Here is a 22,482-nt window from a genome sequence, read left to right on the forward strand (position 1 = left end):
GACAACTATTACAAAAGACTGCACGCTGTCATTGATGCTAAAGGGGGCAATACACAGTATTAAGAACTAAGGGTATGCAGACTTTTGAACAGGGGTCATTTTTTTCTTTGTTGCCATGTTTTGTTTTATGATTTAACCATTCTGTTATAACCTACAGTTGAATATGAATCCCATAAGAAATAAAATAAATGTGTTTTGCCTGCTCACTCATGTTTTCTTTAAAAATGGTACATATATTACCAATTCTCCAAGGGTATGCAAAATTTTGAGCACAACTGTGTATACCAACTGTAAACCCAACATTTTCGTTTGCTGTTGTAGCCCATCTGCCTCAAGGTTCGACATATTGTGTATTCTGGAATGCTATTCTGGTCACTACAGTTGTACACAGGGTTTATCTGAGTTACCTTAGTCTTTCAGTCAGCTCGAACCAGTCTGGCCATTCTCTGTTGACCTCTGTCATCAACAAGGCATTTTCGGGGAGCCTGGGTAGCTCAGCGAGTATTGATGCTGACTACTACCACTGGAGTTGCAAGTTCGAATCCAGGGTGTGCTGAGTGGCTCCAGCCAGGTCTCCTAAGCAACCAAATTGGCCCGGTTGCTAGGGAGGGTAGAATCACAAGGAGTAACCTCCTTGTGGTCACGATTAGGGGTTCTCGCTCTCGATGGGGCACGTGGTAAGTTGTGCGTGGATCGCGGAGAGTAACATGAGCCTCCACATGCTTTGAGTCTCCATGGAGCCATGCACAGTGAGCCACGTGATAAGATGCGCGGATTGACTGTCTCAGAAGTGTAGGCGACTGAGACTTTTCCTCCGCCACCCGGATTGAGGCGAGTAACCGCGCCACCACGAGGACCTACTAAGTAGTGAGAATTGGGCATTCCAAATTGGGAGAAAAGGGGATAAAAAAACAAAAACAAGGCATTTTCATCCACATAAGTGCTGCTCATTGGTTGTTTTTGTTTTTTTTCGCACCATTCTCTATACACTCCAGAGACTGTTGCGTGTGAAAATCCCAGGTGATCAGCAGTTACATAAATACTCAAACCAACCCTTCTGGCACCAACAATCATGCCACGGTCTAAATCACTGAGATCACATTCTGATGGTTGATGTGAAAATTAACTGAAGCTCCTGATCCATATCTGCCTAATTTCATGCACTACACTGCTGCCACAAGATTGGCTGATTAGATTTGTTGGTGCCAGACAGGCTGGTCTGAGTATTTCTGTAACTGCTGATCTCCTGGGATTTTCACACACAACAGTCTCTAGAATTTACTCAGAATGGTGCCAAAAACAAAAAACATCAAGTGAGCAGCAGTTCTGTGGATGGAAATGCCTTGTTGATGAGAGAGGTCAGCAGAGAATGGCCAGACTGGCTCGAACTGACAAAATCTATGGTAACTCAGATAACCGCTCTGTACGATTGTGGTGAGAAGAATATCATCTAAGAATTCTACTCTAAGATGCAGGTTGGTGCTGTTTTGGTGGCACGAGGGGGACCTACACAATAGGCAGGTGGTTTTAATGTTGTGGCTGATTGGTGTATACTGTATATATATCACACATGGCAACTTCAAATGGTAGAGCCATTTTATTTCTTCAACAGAATGATGGCTTATTAACAAGACTGTAAGCAGTGCACAGTATTACCTTTTTTATACAAAATGGCAATAAATAAAATAATTATAAAGGTCTCTATGTTTTCCATGTCTTTTATTAAATGCATAAAACAGAAGACAATAGTTCAGGATTGCAAGATTAAAACTAAGAAAATGACTATACTTAGACATCGAGAAATTGATTCAGGCACTTGATATCACAATATTTTAATAAAGAGATGTTAAACAGGCAGTCCTTGTCATCTTTCTCAGGTCCTTTTGGCCAGTTTGTGTTTGTCTGACTTGACTGACTTCTCCTGAGACAGCTGTGTGTGAAACCTGTGAGGCAAAACATTTGTTGACTCGTCCGCTTGTATAGGCTCTTGAGGCACCCTTAGATGGAACCATATGAAAGACATTACCTAATGAGTTCACAAAGTTTTATAAAATGCAAGCATTTCAAAAGTTTGTTTTAAAAGATTTAGAAAAGTTTATTTTAAAACTTTATATACGTAGCAATGGTCTGATTAATTAAAAGACAAGTTTGAAATAAGGAACATCACAAATATTGTCCCCAACAGAGTGCAAATGTGTAAAATGTGTAAATGCTCGTTTTGCTACATACCTTTCCTCACTGCTCAGGCTCTTTGTGGAAGCAGCATCCCTTCCAGTGATCTGCTGTATTTTGTTTGCTTTGGGCAGCCTTCCTAACCTCAACCCTCCTGTTGCAGCCTGGTTACCAAATAACCGTGTGTGGCTACAGAGGAACAGAAGAGAAACATTTTGGTATTATGACAGCACTAAGAACGATGACATACCGCAATTATCAACATGGAAAGTGTATTGTAAATTATGGTGGAAATGAGTTAAACCTGTGTAGATCAGGGAGGAAAAAGGATCCATTTCTTGTGTGTTGTTCATTGCTTTGGTTGGCTTCCCTGCACAGCTCAGTATTTGGTGATGATGCAAGACCAGCCACAGCACCTAGTAACACAGTTAGCTGTATTCTAGTCACTGGAAATGACTCAGGTTGTTAAAATCATCTTAAATTGAGTAATGAAGAAAGCGATGTGCTTGTTGGTCTGGCTTTTAATTCACTTTTTCAACATGCAAATTCAAAAATAAATAATGTATTTTTTGCTAGACCTTTTTTCTAGTCTGAATCTCTATTCAATATGCAGATTGCATTTTTTTAAGTCATGTAAAATTATAAATATGTAATGCACATCAATTTTAACAAGATAGGTAAAGTCTGTCAAGACTAGTTGTTGAAACTAGTTTTAAAAGTTTGATGGATAAACAGGCATTACAGTAAGACAAGCAAACCTCTAGCTAAATAGTCAGACCGACTGTCACACAGATAGTCAGATTAACTTCAGTTCAGATAGACAGATAGAGCACAACTAAAGTCTTTTTAGCAAGACAGTTCACTTGGCGGCCATCTTTGGAACGCTCCCGGGCAGCTATTTTCTTTGTAAACAAGCAGCATACAAGTGCAGCTCCTATCTACTTAAATGGGGAAAGACCAAAATCTCCAAAACGGTTGGTCAAGATTACGATCAAGGAACATATTTCAAATCAGCAGTAAAATATGACAACACTGGTATAATAAATTGTGCTACTTTCCCTCAGATTACGCAAAAAAAAGCAATTTTCCCAGCTTGTATAGCCAATGTGCATTTTCGAGTTGATTGACAGGCAATGTCTGTATCTAAAAGGTGATTAGCTCTTTTACTTGTAAGGTGGGAGTTCCTTTTCTACATCTGCTGACCGTTGGGCTTTCCGATTTCTTCCATTCATTTTAATAGAAATGGTCCATCTCTGCTAAATAGTCTCTGATAGTCTCTGATTCCGTTGGCCCATTTGAACATGTACATCTATGGGATTTTTCCCATTTTTGAACATCCGCTGTATGAAAATCACTAGTCTGATCAGTTAGAAAAGACATACTATTTCAGAACAGTCTGAAGGTCTATGCGGATTCTGGTGGAAAGCTTGAAATATCTAGGAGTTAGTTTTAGAAATGTTGGTCTCTGATGAGGGATTTAAAAAAAAAATAAAAAATTTTTTTGTAGAATAACAGTTTGTTGGATTCGTCAAGCCAACATAAATATTTTTAACCCTGCACACCAGCCATGTCAATTTTAAAAGAAATAGCAAATCTTTACCTTGTGCATCTTTCTTGTGACTGATTCTGAGTGTTCCCATGTCATCTAATGGCATGAAGTATTTGACAGGAACATGGGATTCTTGTGTCTGTTTTTCCTGCCTGCGTTTCTGTTGGCTGTGGGAAAAGAGCCTTTAATTTCTGTCCAAATTTATCACCCTCTGTTGTTCCAAAACCCATATAACTAAAACCCATATAACTTTCTTTTTATGTGGAACACAAATTAGATTATTTTAAGAATATTCTAGTTTGTCTTTTCAATACAGTGCCAAACAACACAAGTTCTCATGTGAATGCAAACCATTGAGAACAAACTTCTCTCACAGTGTTCATGAACGTGCAATGGATGTCGAGATTTTCACAGAAAAATTACTTACCATATTTTCCGGAAATAAAGTTGCACCGGACAATAAGTCGCACCGGGTCAAAATAGCGTTGTTGAGAGAGAAAAAACAAACAAACATAAGTCGCACTGACAGAGGTTGGATCCGGCAGGCACTATAGGACCTGGGAGCAGCCGCCCGGCCTCCATTCACCGGTTCAGATGTCAAATGCGCTCCATGAAGATTACAGTACCTCAGAATCTACACATTGTATCACGGTGTTTTAGGGCTTGTTTTAAACGGGAGAATTTGTTTTAAGTAATCACGTGTATCCGTTTCTCATATTCTTTTTATGTTTCAAGAAAGAAACGTGACAAGTAAGCCACAAACATTTGTAACTCTATGCTGTGCACAAATAAACAGCTTTTAGTCTTTGAGTAAAACAATACACCTGTTGTATTCTATTCATTCATTAACGTCAGCGACGGTGAATATTTCTGATATTTGCACCATGTTAATGATCCGGTTCACTGAGTGAATATTTTTAATACGTGTGATGAACCATCATTTTGTGGGCATGTGAGGAGATGTTTGACAGCAGATTAGAGTTTGTTAGAACAATAATGTTATGATGGACAAAATATTTAAACTGGTTGCATAAAGTACTTTGTAAAGGCAAAATATTCTGAACTGGCATCTTAAAAAGGCTTCTACCATCTCTATGACTTATGTTTCATCTGTTTTGGTGCACGTGTGTTTGACCAGCCGGCATTGGTTAGGAATAAATTATGTATATACAGTAAGTCACTCCGGACTATAAGTCGCAGGAACTTTCAGATGATGAAAAAAATGTGACTTATATTCCTGAAAATACTGTAAATTTAGAGTTGTTTCTCACCAAAACTATCATATGCCTTCAGAAAATTACGCACGAGTCAGATGGACTATTTTTATGGTATTTTGGGGTCTTTTTTACGAAAGTGAGTCCCGGTCAACTTCCACTGTATTGAAAAGACGGGAGAGGGGGTAAAATCTTTCCACCTGTCACTCACGCGGTCACAGTCATAAGTCTCCCTTGTGATCCGTCACTATATGTATATATATATATAAAATATATATGTATACATACACACATACACACCGATCAGCCAAAACATTAAAACCACCTGCCTAATATTGTGTAGGTCCCCCTCATGCCACCAAAACAGCGCCATCTCACATCTCAGAATAGCATTCTGATTTGATATTCTTCTCACCACAATTGTACAGAGCGGTTATCTGAGTTACCGTAGACTTTGTCAGTTTGAACCAGTCTGACCATTCTCTGTTGACCTCTCTCATCAACAAGGCATTTCTGTCCACAGAACTGCCACTCACTGGATGTTTTTGGAACCATTCTGAGTAAATTCTAGAGACTGTTGTGTGTGTGAAAATCCCAGGAGATCAGCAGTTACAGAAATCCTCAAACCAGCCCGTCTGGCACCAACAATCATCCATGTGATTATCTAATCAGCCAATCGTGTGGCAGCAGTGCAGTGTATAAAATCACGCAGATATGGGCCAGGAGCTTCAGTTAATGTTCACATCAACCATCAGTATGGGGAAAAAATGTCATCTCAGTGATTTGGACCGTGGCATGATTGTTGGTGCCAGATGGGCTGGTTTGAGTATTTCTGTAACCCCTCCACCACGGTGCTTGACAGTTGGTATGAGGTGTTTGTGCTGATATGCTGTGTTTGGTTTTTGCCAAACGTGGCGCTGTGCATTATGGTCAAACATCTTCACTTTGGTCTCGTCTGTCCAAAAGACATTGTCCCAGAAGTCTTGTGGTTTGTTCAGATGCAACTTTGCAAACCTAAGCCGTGCTGCCATGTTCTTTTTAGAGAGAAGGCTTTCTCCTGGCAACCCTTCCAAACAAACCATACTTGTTCAGTCTTTTTCTAATTGTACTGTCATGAACTTTAACATTTAACATGCTAACTGAGGCCTGTAGAGTCTGAGATGTAACTCTTGGGTTTCTTGCAATTTCTCTGAGCATTGCATGGTCTGACCTTGGGGTGAATTTGCTGGGCGTCCACTCCTGGGAAGATTGGCAACTGTCTTGAATGTTTTCCACTTGTGAATAATCTTTCTCACTGTAGAATGATGGACTTTAAATTGTTTGGAATTGACCTTATAACCCTTCCAAGATTGATGGGCAGCAACAATTGCTTCTCTAAGATCACTGCTGATGTCTTTCCTCCTTGGCATTTTGTTAACACACACTTGAATGCTCCAGACCAGCAAACTGCTAAAACTTCAGCTTTTATAGAGGTGGTCACACTTGCTGATGATCAATTAATCAAGGGCATTTGATTAGCAGCACCTGGCTACTACTTAGCCTCTTAATTCCTATGGAAGCAGTAAGGGTGTACTTAGTTTTTCACACATGGCTTCTCCATTTTGGCTTTATTTTTGTTAAATAAATCATGACATGGTGTAATATGTCATGTGTTGTTGTTCATCTGAGGTTGTATTTATCTAATTTTAAGACCTGCTAAGGACCAGATGATTTTTATTATGTCCTGATACATAAAACCATAGAATTCAAGGAGGGTGTACTTTCTTTTTCACATGACTATATATATATATATATATATATATATATATATATATATGTATACACACACACACACACACACACACACACACACAGAATTATATATATACAATTTCAGAATATTTCCAAATGCGCATGTGTATACTGTCTATAAACTGCTTAATACATATATACTGTATGCACTTCTTTATATGCACTTCTCTTGCCTCTAAAATCCATATGTATTCTGCCTGTCTTTTCCACAAGACAACTTGCTGCAACCTCACAAAGTAAAGCCTGCATCACTGCAATATTTGCACAACTTGCACAACTAAGAGTAAGATGTGGGTACCACTTTCCCATTTGTCTAGCTCACTGTAAATTACCCTTAATTGTAAATGTTCTGTATTTATTGATTGTATTATTGTTTTTCTGTTAAGAGTTCTATTGTTATATGTAGTAATACATGGGTCTACTGGTCATGTATGTCATCTGTGCCATGTGTTAGTCTTGTAAGATATGTCATTTGTTTGTTACTTTTGGTTCAGGAGACACTGTGTTATGTTTATCCCCTGCCATACAGGAGAGAAATAACCAATCCCTCCAGGATTTTCCAATCTTGCGATCGTAAGAATTCTTGCAAATTCAACCAATCTCCACATTATTTACAGTAGCTTGCAATTTTTGATAATTTCTGCAAATTTTCTACAAAAAAAACTTAAATCTGAGGAATCGCTTTCCTTCACGTTTGACAGCGGTAAAACAAATGCTTGAAATGCCTGAAGCAGTCACAACATATCCAAATGCACAGCTGTCATTGTATTATCTCCATAGTTACAATGTAAGCGTCTCCCTTGTCTCCTCCATGTTTTGCGTTCACTATCAAAATCCTTGTCTAAACTTTAGCGGGACCGCAGACAGCACACATACATCACAGCTAGCATTTAATCTTCACCCTGTGTGCTGCGAATGAGAAAAAAACCCTGCATTTATACACAGAAACCCTAACATTCATTTAAAATCCCCATTAGTTGTGTAGTAAAATGTGATTAGAATTTGAAGTGCTTAATACAGTAGGCTATGAATCTGAAAATAGCAATATATGCTGAACAATTATGCTGAAAATAAATGTTCATAAATGTTTTTTACTGATATAAAAAAGGTCACATACAGTATATACATACAGCATATGCAACATGTTTCAAAATATGACAAAAATTGCCACTTTCATATATGTATCATATTTTTTCAAAACACTTGTGGAATTTAAATTTGTACATAAATGCTCAAATATGTTAACTCTAATTGTATTTGTTTGTATATGGCCATATACAGTTGAAGTCAGAAGTTTACATACACCTTAGACAAATACAGTTAAACTGAGTTTTTCACAATTCCTGACATTTAATCGTAGAAAACATTCCCTGTCTTAGGTCAGCTAGGATCACCACTTTATTTTAAGAATGTGAAATGTCAGAATAATAGTAGAGAGAATGATTTATTTCAGCTTTTATTTATTTCATCACATTCCCAGTGAGTCAGAAGTTTACATACACTTATTTGGTATTTGGTAGCATTGCTTTTAAATTGTTTAAGTTGGGTTTTCCACAAGCTTCTCACAATAAGTTGCTGAAATTTTGGCCCATTCCTCCACACAGAACTGGTGTAACTGAGTCAGGTTTGTAGACCTCCTTGCTCGCACACGCTTTTTCAGTTCTGCCCACAAATTTTCTATCATACTGGGGTCAGGGCTTTGTGATGGCCACTCCAATACCTTGACTTTGCTGTCCTTAAGCCATTTTGCCACAACTTTGGAGGTATGCTTGGGGTCATTGTCCATTTGGAAGATCCATTTATGACCAAGCTTTAACTTCCTGACTGATGTCTTGAGATATTGCTTCAATATATCCACATAATTTACCTTCCTCAAGATGCCATCTATTTTGTGAAGTGCACCAGTCTCTCCTGCAGCAAAGCATCCCCACAACATGATGCTGCCACCCCCATGCTTCATGGTTGGGATGGTGTTCTTCGGCTTGCAAGCCTCACCCTTTTTCCTCCATACATAACGATGGTCATTATGGCCAAACAGTTAAATTTTTGTTTCATTAGACCAGAGGGCATTTCTCCAAAAAGTAAGATCTTTGTCCCCATGTGCACTTGCAAACTTTAGTCCAGCTTTTTTTATGGTGGTTTTGGAGCAGTGGCTTCTTCCTTGCTGAGCAGCCTTTCAGGTTATGTTAAAATAGGACTCGTTTTACTGTGGATATAGATACTTGTCTACCTGTTTCCTCCAGCATCTTCACAAGGTCCTTTGCTGTTGTTCTGGGATTGATTTGCACTTTTCGCACCAAACTGCGTTCATCTCTAGGAGACAAAATACGTCTCCTTCCTGAGCGGTATGATGGCTGCATGGTCCCATGATGTTTATACTTGCGTACTATTGTTTGTACAGATGAACGTGGTACCTTCAGGCATTTAGAAATTGCTCCCAAGGATGAACCAGACTTGTGGAGGTCCACAATTTGTTTTCTGAGGTCTTGGCTGATTTCTTTTGATTTTCCCATGATGTCAAGCAAAGAGGCACTGAGTTTGAAGGTAGGCCTTAAAATACATCCACAGGTACACCTCCAATTCAGTACACCTCCTATCAGAAGCTAATTGGCTAATTGTCTAAAGGCTTGACATCATTTTCTGGAATTTTCCAAGCTGCTTAAAGGCACAGTTAACTTAGTGTATGCAAACTTCTGACCCACTGGAATTGTGATATAGTCAGTTAAAAGTTAAACAATCTGTCTGTAAACTAATGTTGGAAAAATTACTTAAGTCATGCTCAAAGTAGATTTCTTAAATGACTTGCCAAAACTATAGTTTGCTAATATTAAATCTGTGGAGTGATTTAAAAATTAGTTTTAATCTTCTGACTCCAACTGTATCAGATATCAATATCAGACAATGTAATAATTCCAACAGGCCTAATGAATCCTCATTTGTGTTTTTAGTTTACAGATTTATTGCACGTCTATTTTAAACTTAGAGAAGTTTTCTTGCATTGTCTGAGGCAGAACATTTTTATACAAAAATAATTAAGGCTTTTCCAACACCCACAGGTTTCACCTAAATGTATGGTAGCCTATTTTAGTGTAATTTATTTTCCTGCTAACTGCATATACATTTATTGTGCACTAAAATGTTTACATGTAATTGCATTTACAATGTAATTAACACAAATACAGAGGTATATAATGATGATTTTTTAGTTTTCACTGCAAAACAACCCAAAAAAATGCCACAAATTGCATCGCAAAATTTCAGAAAAGCCACAGCAAATTGTCATTTGGGCCGGAAAATCAGGAAAAAGTGCTGCGAAATCCTGGTGGGACTGAATAACAATAAATTGACTTGCACTTGAACTAAAGATTCAAACTGAGGCTGCTGAAGAGTAAAATGTTAACGGGCAAAGAGTAAAGCCTAATTTTTTACACTTAAGCCCCACCCATTCCAGCGAAAAAGCTGTGTGTCCGCATCGAGAGGGAGACGCAAAGAACAGTGATTTATTGAGAGGGAAATGCAAAAAATGGTGACACATCCAGAGGGAGACGCAACTAACTATGAGTCATCGTGAGGGAGACGCAAAGAATGGTGACGCATCGAGAGGGAGATGCAAAGAATGGTGACGCATCGAGAGGGAGACGCAAAGAATGGTGACGCATCGAGAGGGAGACGCAAAGAATGGTGACGCATCGAGAGGGAGACGCAAAGAATGGTGACGCTTCCAGAGGGGGATGCAACTGACTGTGACGCATCAAGAGGGAGACGTAAAAACCGGTGAAGCATCGAAAGGGAGACACAACTAACTGTGACGCATCGAGAGGGAGACCCAAAGAAAGGTGATGCATCGAGAGGAAGACCCAAAGAAAGGTGATGCATCAAGAGGGAGACGCAAAGAATGGTGATGCATCAACAGGGAGATGCAAAGTACGGTGACACATCCAGAGGGAGATGCAACTAACTATGCAACTGACTGTGACGCATCAAGAGGGAGACGAAAAGACCGGTGAAGCATCGAAAGGGAGACACAACTAACTGTGACGCATCGAGAGGGAGACCCAAAGAAAGGTGATGCATCGAGAGGAAGACCCAAAGGATGGTGACGCATCAACAAGGAGATGCAACTAATTGTGATGCGTCAACACTGGTGAAATTGCTGCAAGTTGCATTGCAACATTTTTGAAAAGCCTCAGCAAATTGTCATTTTGGGCCAGAAAATCAGGAAAAAGTGCTGCGAAATCCTGGTGGGACTGAATAACAATAAAACGACTTCCACTTGAACTAAAGACTCAAACTGAGGCTGCTGAAGAGTACAATTTTAATGGGCAGAGAGTAAAGACTAATTTTTTACACTCCAGCGAAAAAGCTGTGTGTCCGGATCGAGAGGGAGATGCAAAGAACGGTGACGGATTGATAGTGAGACACAAATAACTGTGACGCATTAAAAAGGAGACGCAAAGAACGGCGACGGATCGAGAGGGAGACGCAAAGAAAAGTGACACATCGAGAGAGAGACGCAAAGAAAGGTGGCGGGTCATGGGAGAGCTGCCTGTGGCAGTGACAGGTCGAGTGAGAGCTGCCTGCAGACGGTGACAGGTCGAGTGAGAGCTGCCTGTGGTGGTGGCAGGTTGAGTGAGAGCTATCTGTGGCGGTGATAGGTCTCCGTGATGGCTCTCCCTGTCACGGAAAGATTTTGCCCCTACTGAAAGATGGAGCGGAATATTCATTAAATGTTTTAACTTTTGTGTTCCACATAAAAAGGAAAGTCTTATGGGTTTAGAACAGTGTCAGAAATTAACTTTTCCAATAACCGACAATATTTGCTCCCTGGATTTGATTTTCAGGGGCATTTTTTACCTTTATGAGGGCATATGTTTTCTAATCATCTAAATAAAAAAATTGTCAAATACTTCACTTCGTTAACATATATTCTGAATAATTATATCTTATGTTTTCAGCAACAATATGTATACCTAGGCCTAGAAATAATATGAAGACACATATCAGATAGAAAACACATTTTTGCCCCCACATATTTTACTCCGGGGGTTTTTTCGTCACTTTCAGTGGCATTCTTTCTCCAAGCCTCTGTTAATTTCTGACTTTAATACTTTGGGATAAGGGTTTTGAAAACTCTACATAGAAGCAATAGTAATGGCAAGCATCACTACTGAACATACAGTGCACTTGGTTTGATTAGCTCCACTTCCACTGTGCGATTTTCCATCATGTAATGCAGTTGGCCAACTTACCTGTGGTGTGACGTGTTTGAAACAGGAAGTCTTCCTAAGAGATAAAGCAAAATGATAAATATGGCATCATCACAATTAGAAAGTTGGTGAAAAGCTGCCCATAAGAAAGAAAAAAAGACATACCTTTAATTTCTGGTTGTGGTCTGAAATCAGGGTAAAAAGGTATAGTGTACGGCTGGACTGGTATAGGCAGGGTCCTTTCTCTGGATGATGGAACAGATGGACATCTCTTGGATATGTCTCCAGTGACTAAGAGTGTCTGCCGTTGTAATTGCCCATGAGGAGCAGATGAGGTAGTTTGCTGATACGTTCTGCATCCAGGTTCATCTGCAAAGTAAGACACAGTACTTTAAACTGTCTCTATTATTACTCCAAGCACATTACAGTGGCGTAACTACAACATGATGATACATTTTTACCACATTTTCCTGAGACAGAGTGGCGACAAGATGAATAACTGTTGTGCATATTGGTGGTAGGCGTAACCTGCAATAAATAGTAGATTTTTTTAGATTGTGTGGTAAGATGGTATAATTAATAATATGTACAAGTGTTTTCTGCAAAATACATGACGATGTCCAACAGATCTGTTATTTTACCTTGTCTGGCTGGTTCTCCCAAAGAGTCACATGATCTACAACACCTATGTGAGAAGTGGGATGAGGTATCCAAGTTCTCACAGTCTGATTCGCCCTAGCAACACATGGCACCTACACACCAAAAAGAAATAAAACCTTTTTCAATGTCCATTTCAGAGTCATCCTATTTGTTTGGTTTTGATGTTGTATTTAACGTCTTTGTTCTGAGAAACCAAGATGTTTTTTTTGTTGGTCAACTGGCGAAGACAAAGGTCTGTTTTATTGTGGTTCATACACTGAATGTGGCTTCATTACCTTTTGTTTCTTAGAGTCTTTCATGATACACATCGTTTTCTCTTGGATTCTCACTTTGACCATATCTTCATTTGAAGCCACAGGATCCTTCAGAAAATACATAATGGATTAAAGATGATATGACCTAAACATGATACAAAGTAGATTCTTAAAGGAATATTCCGGGTTCAATACAAGTTAAGCTCAATCGACAGCATTTGTGGCATAATGTTGATTACCACAAAAATTAATTTTGACTCGTCCCTCCTTTTCTTAAAAAAAAGCAAAACTCTGGGTTACAGTGAGGCATTTACAATGGAAGTGAATGAGGGCTAATTTTTGAATGTTAAAATACTAACTTTTTCAAAAATATGAAAAGTTTTTCTTTGTTCTTTTGAGAATTATTCAGGAACATGTTACTTGTTTATTGTTTAAAATAAAACATTGATCACAAAAACGAAAATACAAAATGGATAAGTATTACTATAGCCCCTAAATTAAGCTTTGCAATCAATTCTAAATCCATTTAAGATGTATTGTGAGTCATGACCAACAAGGAATATACTTCTAAAATCCACATTCAAACCTACCAAATTTTTGACATTCCTTTGAACAATTTTAGGCCTTGCACTTCGGATTCGTTCTTGCCTGAGTTGATTTCTTTCTTTACGGCTTTTCAGGTGTTTCTTCTTGCCCTGTATTTGCTACAGAAACCACAACATTACTGACAGTTAGAGAGAATAAACATTAAAGGAACAGTTCACCCAAAAAATGAAAATTCTGTTACTAAGTCTTTCTAAGGATGGCACTGAATGGATGCCTGTTTTATGAATACAGTACCTGGTTTGTGCCATTTAAAAGATGAACAGGGAGGCCATCCGATTCTGTACTGTTTGATCCACTTGTGCTGTGAAGAATCAATAATTGGAAATAATAGTTAGACTTAGTTCTCATTCAGTTATCATCTGTTTACAAGCTTCCGTTTAATTTATTTTACAGATAAATGTTTGAAATAGTTATCATTTGGCTGTACATACACATAATGTTTCTTGTGCATTTTACAAAACAATAAACCCAAAAAGAATCTTTTTTTTGGTTTTGTTTTTTTTACCTAGACTCAATGTCAATGTCTGAGAGGTCATCTAAAGAGTCCACCTCTCTCCCCAGCTTCCGTCTGACCTCTTGTCTCAATGACACCCCCAACTCCTCCAAACAATGTGTAGTCTGAACAAAATGTACTTAATGTAATAGTCAATAAATTATTCAGAGTCGCAAAGCTGAAGTACTGTACTAAAAACCTTTCAATCTTTAAAATCTTTCAAAGCTTAAAGCTAGGCCACCTTGGCTGGGTCAGGGTCACAAAAGTCAAGTAGAGTGTCACAAAAGCAGTAGCCCATTGACTTCAGGTCCCGCATGCTGAAGTGTGTTCCTTTCCTGTCCCCTACAAATGAACACAGTGAAAAACAGCCATGACACACAGCAGAATTTGATTTCTGGACTGCTTAAGAAGGGATAGTTCACCCAAAAATAAAAATTCTCACATAATTTACACACCCTCATGCCATCCCAGATATGGATGACTTTTCAGCAATCCATACGACTCCAGTGGTTCAAACCATATCTTCAGAAGCGATGTGATAGGTGTTGGTGATAAACAGATCAATATTTAGGTCATTTTTTTTACTATAAATTCTCTTCCCTGCCCAGTATGTGGCGATATGTACGAAGAGTATGAATCTGCAAAAACAAAAGTAGAATGTAAAAGTAGAGATTTATAGTAAATAAAAGGACTTAAATATGGATCTGTTTCTCACCCACACCTATCATATCGCTTCTGAAGATATAGATTTAACTATAGAGTCTTATGGATTTCTTTTATGCTGCCTTTATATGCTTTTTGGACCTTCAAAGTTCTGGCCACCATTAATTTGCATTGTATGGACCTACAGAGCCGAAATACTCTTCTAAAAATCTTCATTTGTGTTCAGCAGAAGAAAGTCATACACATCTGGGATGGCAATGATGAGAAAATTTATATTTTTGGGTGAACTATCCCTTTAAGAGTGTGAATGGTGCCATTACAAGTACCTAGCGTTGAGCCTCCAAAAGTAGACTCCATCGTGTAGCTGTTCCTAATGCCAAGTCTCCACATGACAATGCGCCCAGTACCCTCTTTGCTCTTGTGCATTTTGAACTTGCAACTCCTAAAAGAAAACTAACAAACACAAAAGCATGAGTTCAAAAATGGGACACTGCATGAAAGATAAGACTAAGATGACTGTTCTACTAATCCTAATGACAGCTAAAAAAAAAACAAAGGCGTGCATAAACATCATGCCAACACCTTGTCTTTAGCATTCTTGCTCATCATCAGTGGGAAGATGCGCTGCTGAAGACACTGTGAGGCATCCTTACGATCATTACAGCCATACATGAACACATTATTTTTCCTGCTGTGGCCATGAAAGTCACAGTAGACCACCACCTCTTTCTCAGCAAGCAACCTGTGGAATAAGACCAAAGCGAATTTTCATTTTAAAGGGTTAAATCACCCAAAAATGAAAATTCTCTCATCATTTACTCACCCTATTGCCATCCCAGATGTGTATGACTTTCTTTCTTTGCAGAACACAAATGAAGATTTTTAGAAGAACATTTTCAGTTCTGTTGGTCCTCACAATGCAAATGAATGGTGACCAGAATTCAGAAGGTCCAAAATTTACATAAAGGAGGCATAAAAGTAATCCATAAGACTCCAGTGGTTAAATCCATATCTTCAGAAGTGATATAATAGGTGTGGGTGAGAAACAGATCAATATTGAAGTCCTTTTTTGTTATCAATTTCCACCTTTAGGTGGCTGAATGTAAAAGTGAATCTTACTTCCAAACTAGAATGTGAAAGTGAAAGTGTATATTTACAGTCAAAAAAGGACTTAAATAATTATCTGTTTCTTACCCACACCTATCATATCGCTTCAGAAGGTATGGATTTAACCACAGGAGTCTTATGGTTTACTTTTATACTGCCTTTTGGCCTTCAAAGTTCTGGTCACCATTCACTTGCATTGTGAGGACCAACAGAGCTGAAATATTCTTTTAAAATCTTTGTGTTTTGTAGAAGAAAGAAAGTCATACACATATGGGATGGCATAATATTCATATGCGGATATTATCCACATATGTTGATATTAATAATGATGATCATCACCTTTTAACCATGCTGCGAGTGTACCAAATGCAGGGGAAAGAGTCTCGCAGTAGAGTGCGGTAGTTTCGGTTCAGATCGCGGCCTGCCAATGAGCAGCGGTAGTTTCCCACCACCACACCGTCAGGGTTCAGCATCGGTATAACCTGTAGCCAGACCACGGCATTACTACGGTAATCACTGTATTCTGATAGATCTGGTGATACAACCAATGATCTTAGATCTTTGTCATACAACATGCAGCCTTTGGCCTGAAACATACTCTACACAAATAATGTATGTGAATGCAAATGCTTCTTCGCAATATTGGTTACATGTGTTGTTGATTTCTAAAATTCTATGCATTGCCACTAGTGGTGCTATAGCAGGTATTAGCATAAACTGTCTTTTGCTGTAGTTTTCTCTTTCAGGTCAACTACTGTCATGGTGTTGCAACAGTTTCAAGAGAATCTTGCTGAGCAAGTTAGCTAAAAGTAAACTGTCGAGATGTTTGTTGGAAGCTAACGAAATAATAACGCATCTAGTTTTATTGCACAAACATCCTAAAGTATCTCTATTGCCCCACAGATTATGGGGATTACTTACCACTACATTAATGTAAGAGTGCATGTTTAGTATGTACTACAGGTCTATATGCTTCTAATCCATGGCCAAGCATTCCCATCTGTATTTGCATACTACGCAAAGAGTATGTTTCTGTCTTTTTATTTCAATAGATTTAATAAAAATGCCCAAAAATGTTATATGAGGTACTTGGCTTGAGGTAAGAGCCCACTTGTTAGAAATATACAGACACTTTCACCCAAACCCATTCACCATCCACTCCCTGCCATTCTTCACTCACCTTAAAGACAAACATTTCCCTCAAAAGGCGAGCATCAGGCAAGTCACTCAGTATGAACTCCAAAAATCCCTGCATCATCCAGGAACCATTGGTTTCTCCTGGGTGCACCCGTGCTGTCACTACTACTGCCCGCTTGGCCTTGCGTTCCACAAAGCTGGTGGATGGTGAGGTTATAGTCAACACATACACCGCATTGCCTGCCAGGCTACGACAGAGCACCCTCAGTTTACAATGAGCGGCACAGACAGGGTCTGAGATGACTTCACGGAGGTAGCGCTGAAGATCTGAATATGTGTATGGGTAGCAATGGGCTAGGTAGCAGGTGTCACTGTCATATGGGAACTCAAGAGTCCAGGTGAGGGAGTACAGTGCTTTACCATCTTGTTCTGTGTTGTTTCGGTAGTACCTAAAAGACAGGTGAGACAGTAGTAAAAATCACGAGCCACACCCGAACTCAAAGACTGAGTCTTTGTTTTAAATTCAATATGAAATGACATTCACAACCCATTTTACTACCGTAATGTGACATATTTCTGAATAAAACAGGATATTCAAAAGGGCGGGACAAGATTTTATTTATCAGGATTTTGGATTGTAAAAAGCAGGGAACAAAAATTGGGCCAAAAGGTTCGACAGCATTTCGAGCATCTCCCAATGGTCAACAATTTTTTTAAGCATTAAATTACAGTGTTAACTATTGGCATGGTTTTAGAAAGGCTGCATTACCTAAAACCGTAGCCTACCAACAGTTCAATGTTTAAATAGCTATTTGGCTATTGGTTAACATTAAAAGTGGGCCTGTGTGGTCTTGGAAATGTCAAAAAGTGGTTTCATAAGTGGAGCAAGTTAACATATTGATAAAAGATTACATAGACAAACTTTTTTTTTTTTTGAATAATCCAAGTCCAGCAATGTGTATTAAGAAAGTCAATTGAGTACTTCTTTATTTCATGTACACTTTTAAAGCATTACCATAACTGGGTAACTCAGCAAGTAAAGACGCTGACTACTACCACTGGTGTCACGAGTTCGAATCCAGGGCGTGCTGAGTGACTCCAGCCAGGTCTCCTAAGCAACAAAATTGGCCCGGTTGCTAGGGAGGGTGGAGTCACATGGGGGAACCTCCTCGTGGTCACCATAATGTGATTCTCGCATTCGGTGGGGCGCGTGATGATTTGTGCGTGGATGCCGCGGAGAATAGCGTGAAGCCTCCACACGCACTATGTCTCCGCGGTAATGCGCTCAACAAGCCAAGTGATAAGATGCGCGGATTGACGGTCTCAGATGTGAAGGCAACTGAAATTTGTCCTCCGCCACCCGGATTGAGGCGAGTCACTACGCCACCACAAGGACTTAGAGTGCATTGGGAATTGGGCATTCCAAATTGGGGAGAAAAGCGGAGAAAAAAAAAACCATTACCATGACTAAACAGAGAAATGTCACAGTTTGTTACCTTATATTGGTTCCTGCTCGTTTCCAACCCTCCCCCTTTACCCAGGCATCATGCTCAGAGTAAAGCAGGGGGCGCATACCAGCGCTGTACAGACTGCTGGCCTTCATCAGATTGATTATAGTGAAGCGGTAGGTAATTCCGGCCCTCATGTTCCTCACCCGGAAGTAGAACCACTGCGTGTGCTTAGTGGTGTATAAGTCAGTCCGCAAAGTCAGCTCGTAGTCATACTGACCACTGAAAGGCCCAAAATGCAGAGTGGTTTATATTTCATGAAGATATAAAGGCTTAATATACTCTCCAAAGAGAAATAACTATTTGTGTGAATATTGAATATGGGCAAATAAATTAATGAAGCCTTGCACAATATATAAATATATATATATATATATATTCTGAATAAGTGTTTTTGTCTTGTTTTCCAGTGAAAATATCTGAAACATAATCAAAACAACATGTCTTGTTTTCTTGGGAAATCTAGCAAAATTCTGTGAGGTTTATGCTTAAAATGAAAATGGCAAGTTTATTTTCCTTACCCTTTTGGTAAATAGCTTTTAGCTGTTCTAGAGCCCGTTCAGACTGAACGTGATCTTGTGCTAAAAAGCTAGGAACAGGACAAAACACGGGTATCTCGAGACGTGTTTTTAAAAGTTAAAGTTCTGTTTACGCTAACTTGACACGGTGTTGTGACGCTCTAGCGCGAGAACATTACAAAAAATCTAACCTAGCCGCAAACTTGCCGCTCATTACTTTCACATAAAAATGAGCTTGTTATTCGCCGCAAATATTTGCCAGAAGTTTGCAGCTCTTCACTGGTAGTGATGAACCTCTGGCAAACCTTTGGCAACAATTGACAACTGCTGCAAGTTTGCTGCAAATCTCATTTGCATGTGAAAATTATCAGTGTAAATTTGCCATGAACTCTCAACTTTTGAAAGGGAAGCTGAAACAAAAAAGCGAGATTTGGCGCAATGGTCAAAGGCGCATATTTACAGAGGAAAACAACTGAAAAACAGTGACGACAGTGCATTCAGTATGAATGGCCCCTAAAGTATAATATTCTTGTTTTTAGCATTTTTTACTGGAAAATAGCACAAAAATACTGATTAAGAAAATTATTTTTTGCTGTGTATTGTTGAATGCAGCATATGACTCACACTTGCACTGCCTTTTGTAGGTTTCCACTCTCGAAACGAGATTCAAATGCTAGCTTAGGCTCGTTCTGATGGTTGGCACAGGATGTGGCACATTTAATGGGCCCTCTGCTGCCACCCACATGAGAGTAGGTGAAGTAGGATGTTTTTGTGGCTAAATGGTATTGTCAAAATGACAGATGAGGTTATAAATTAAAACTAACCATAGTACTAGATTGTAGCTGAAGATTAACAGGCAGCGAATATAGAACTTTGGAAGGGGCTGCTAAAAACATTGTGCAAAATTATTACCTGAGTCTATGCAGTAGACTGTGTTTCTTCTCTCATCTCCTACTGGTATGGGAGCCTGTTCATCACCTGTCAGCTGGTAGAATGGCTCTGGCTCAGGGGGGTCCCATTCTGTAATTTATAAAAAATGAGGAGGAAATGGGGGTTTACAGGCTTAATTTTCCAACTAAGAGGGAGAAAGAACTTCACAACTTCAAGAGATGGGTAACACTCACAACAGGGTAACACTAGGATTGTAATTTTTTTAAAGGGGTCATGACATTCCTTTTTATTATTTCAATATGTTCCTTGAGGTTCACTTATGATATTAGTAAAGTTTTTTGCATAAAAAAAAAAGTAATATTGTTAATATATAGTAAAACACAACAATTTTCCACCCTCATTCGGACCCTCTGTCAGAAACTCTCAGTTTCGGTGCTGCTTCTCCTTTAAGACCTGACAGTAAATGCCCACTGTTCTGATTGGCTCTCTGCTCTTGTCTCTTCTCACCGCTGCTGGGCGGGGCTACAGACGTGATAAGGTCAAGTAGGCATTGATGTGTTGTTGTGGAGGCTGTCAAATGCAAATATCTACCACAGTGTGACATCACAATGTGGAAGAAGTAGTGAACGAGTTGTTTTGGTAGCTTGGTTTCAACAAATGCTCTCTTTGCAATGAGGAAGTTTTGAGTTCTGAAATTTACAGAATGTTTTTATAGTACAATGAACTCTTATATGTCAAAAGATCAAGGACAATTTAATTCCTCATGCCATGACCGCTTTAAAGAAAATGTCAATGGTCAAAGTTGTCCGACGAGCGCTGTGGATGTTTACATAGAAAAACAATTGAAAAACTGCACGGATGAACACAACAACGCTTTTGGTTTAAATAGCCCCTAAGATATAAGGCATGTGAACAAGCAAGGCACTGATACTTATATGCTGGATTTTGTCACGGATCACTTCACACTCTATGGGCCAGCGGACACCCTGGAATGGACAGGAGGTAGATGGGATTGTGAAGAGGTCCAATGGGTCTCTTAGGCGTGGAATGGGCCGCTCCCCATTAAAGTCGAATAGAAGCTGCCGGGTTCTGAGAACTTTGTCTAAGTTGAAAAGGTCTTGAGAAGAAATGGAACACACAAAAACACATTTATTAAAGCAAAATCAGTGGCTCAATAGACATGCCATGCTGCTAACTACAGTACACAGACACCTGAGAAAGGGTGTCAGCATTCTTTACCAGTGGTGATTATCGAAATTACCCATGTAACCGAGACACAAAGTTAATTCCTTGGTAAATGTTCTCTAAAACAATTATGTTCTTAGTGTCTGAATCTTTTATAAAGGCAATGAATTTCAAATGGGAACTAGCAGGTTAGACTCAAGTGTTCCGTATTGTGTGACAACTCAAAAGCGCTACGTCTAAAGAAATGCAAATAGCCACAAATTAGGCAGAATTGTTGATGATTTGTCTTTCCATCAAATGTATTGCATCATTACTTGAAACCGAGTCTCCTTGGTCTTGAAAGCCACAATATTTTAATCATTTTAATCAATGTCCTTCTTGCATTACACTACTGGATATTAATGTGCCAATGGCCAAAATGGAGGCAAAGTCCGTCACCCCCAAGACCAAGACCTAGACCAATACCAGACCCTCTAAGACCCATATCTAACCCCAAGTCTTTTTCGACCTTCTACGCACCCTTAATTGAATAATGGTGGTGCTATTTCATATTCTCTTTAACTACTAGAGCACCTCAATTAAATTCGTAAGCAACATCAGATATTTTGATCTGCAACCGGGCCTGTGTTCATGTCCATAAGATTAGGACTCCCAACTCTGGTAGAACAGATGGGATGTCCTTTGTGGGATGGTAGTAGGGGGTTTTTCTCTACAGGAAATTTCATATTCACTCTCACATGGCTTTGTTTCCTCCAAGTTGGAATCATTGCTCTCAGTTGGTGAGTTAATAATGTCTGAGGCTGTAGAGTCATCGTTGCCCTCCCATTCTCTTTTGATTGGGGCACCTGAATGCACAGATGAAGAGCCATTATCTATATATATAGAAACAAAAATGAGTTCGAAATGTGAGTTTTGCAATGCTATATTGGAGGAAAAAATATCTAAATCTAATTCCATTGTCTTGTACATAAACTAGTTACATTTGTAAATAAAAACAAACCTATTGAATGGACTAATATGGCTTACCTGAGAAGAATCCATAATGCTGAAGGTGTAGCGAAATGAATCTTTCGCAGGGATCAACTGATTTCTTTAGTTTAGACGATGGAAGGTCAAAAAAGTGAGTTTGAATACAAGAAAAGGGGCAGAAGGTAAATCGGCATTGAGTATCAGTGAGTTGGCATGTAAACCAACAACTGGGTAATATTAGACTGTAACTGTAGAGTGCAAACAGCAGTACATTTTGTGCGATCACTCACCTGCATGGAGTCACGGAGCTAGCTAGAAGCGATCAGCGTGGTTCATTAAAGCATCGCGAGGCACGAAAACAGCAACTGACCCGAATGGAACGCAAAACAAGTTTGTACGCGGCTTGCAAAGATATCAAATAACACGGCGGCTTAGTTGAGGAAGCTTTGCTTTACTGATGCGTAAAATGGAATAAATTATCTTAATTGGTATTTTAAAATAGTAGCGTATTGTTAGAAAGGTAATAAAGGTAACAATCCATGAAAATCTCTTACCAAT

The 22,482-nt window shown here is 39.1% G+C and overlaps 1 protein-coding gene across 1 annotated transcript; it reads right to left on the bottom strand.

Moving 5' to 3' along the window:
* Positions 1–1,582: 1,582 nt before the first annotated feature.
* On the bottom strand, positions 1,583–22,326 carry LOC127437539 (cytosolic carboxypeptidase 2-like). The gene is made up of 24 exons (XM_051692526.1): positions 22,215–22,326; positions 21,982–22,045; positions 21,693–21,827; positions 20,702–20,887; positions 19,792–19,899; positions 19,504–19,654; positions 18,350–18,583; positions 16,897–17,302; positions 16,056–16,198; positions 15,192–15,351; positions 14,936–15,062; positions 14,188–14,288; positions 13,959–14,071; positions 13,688–13,754; positions 13,438–13,551; positions 12,869–12,955; positions 12,575–12,685; positions 12,395–12,461; positions 12,099–12,302; positions 11,976–12,009; positions 3,773–3,888; positions 2,477–2,588; positions 2,230–2,361; positions 1,583–1,997 (listed from the first exon to the last, which is right to left on the bottom strand). The coding sequence occupies exons 1-24, from the start codon at positions 22,218–22,220 to the stop codon at positions 1,874–1,876; spliced, it is 3,102 nt and encodes a 1,033-aa protein (XP_051548486.1). The 5' UTR covers positions 22,221–22,326; the 3' UTR covers positions 1,583–1,873.
* Between the last annotated feature and the right edge of the window lie 156 nt (positions 22,327–22,482).

This window comes from Myxocyprinus asiaticus, chromosome 48 (assembly GCF_019703515.2).
Source record: "Myxocyprinus asiaticus isolate MX2 ecotype Aquarium Trade chromosome 48, UBuf_Myxa_2, whole genome shotgun sequence".
Taxonomy (NCBI): domain Eukaryota; kingdom Metazoa; phylum Chordata; class Actinopteri; order Cypriniformes; family Catostomidae; genus Myxocyprinus; species Myxocyprinus asiaticus.

Coding starts and splice junctions, on each gene's coding strand:
- LOC127437539 (XM_051692526.1), bottom strand. Junction 12,956..13,437: donor AAAGGAATGTCAAAAATTTG/GTAGGTTTGAAT, acceptor TATTTTCTGAAG/GATCCTGTGGCTTCAAATGA. Junction 12,686..12,868: donor AAGACTCTAAGAAACAAAAG/GTAATGAAGCCA, acceptor TTTGGTGTGTAG/GTGCCATGTGTTGCTAGGGC.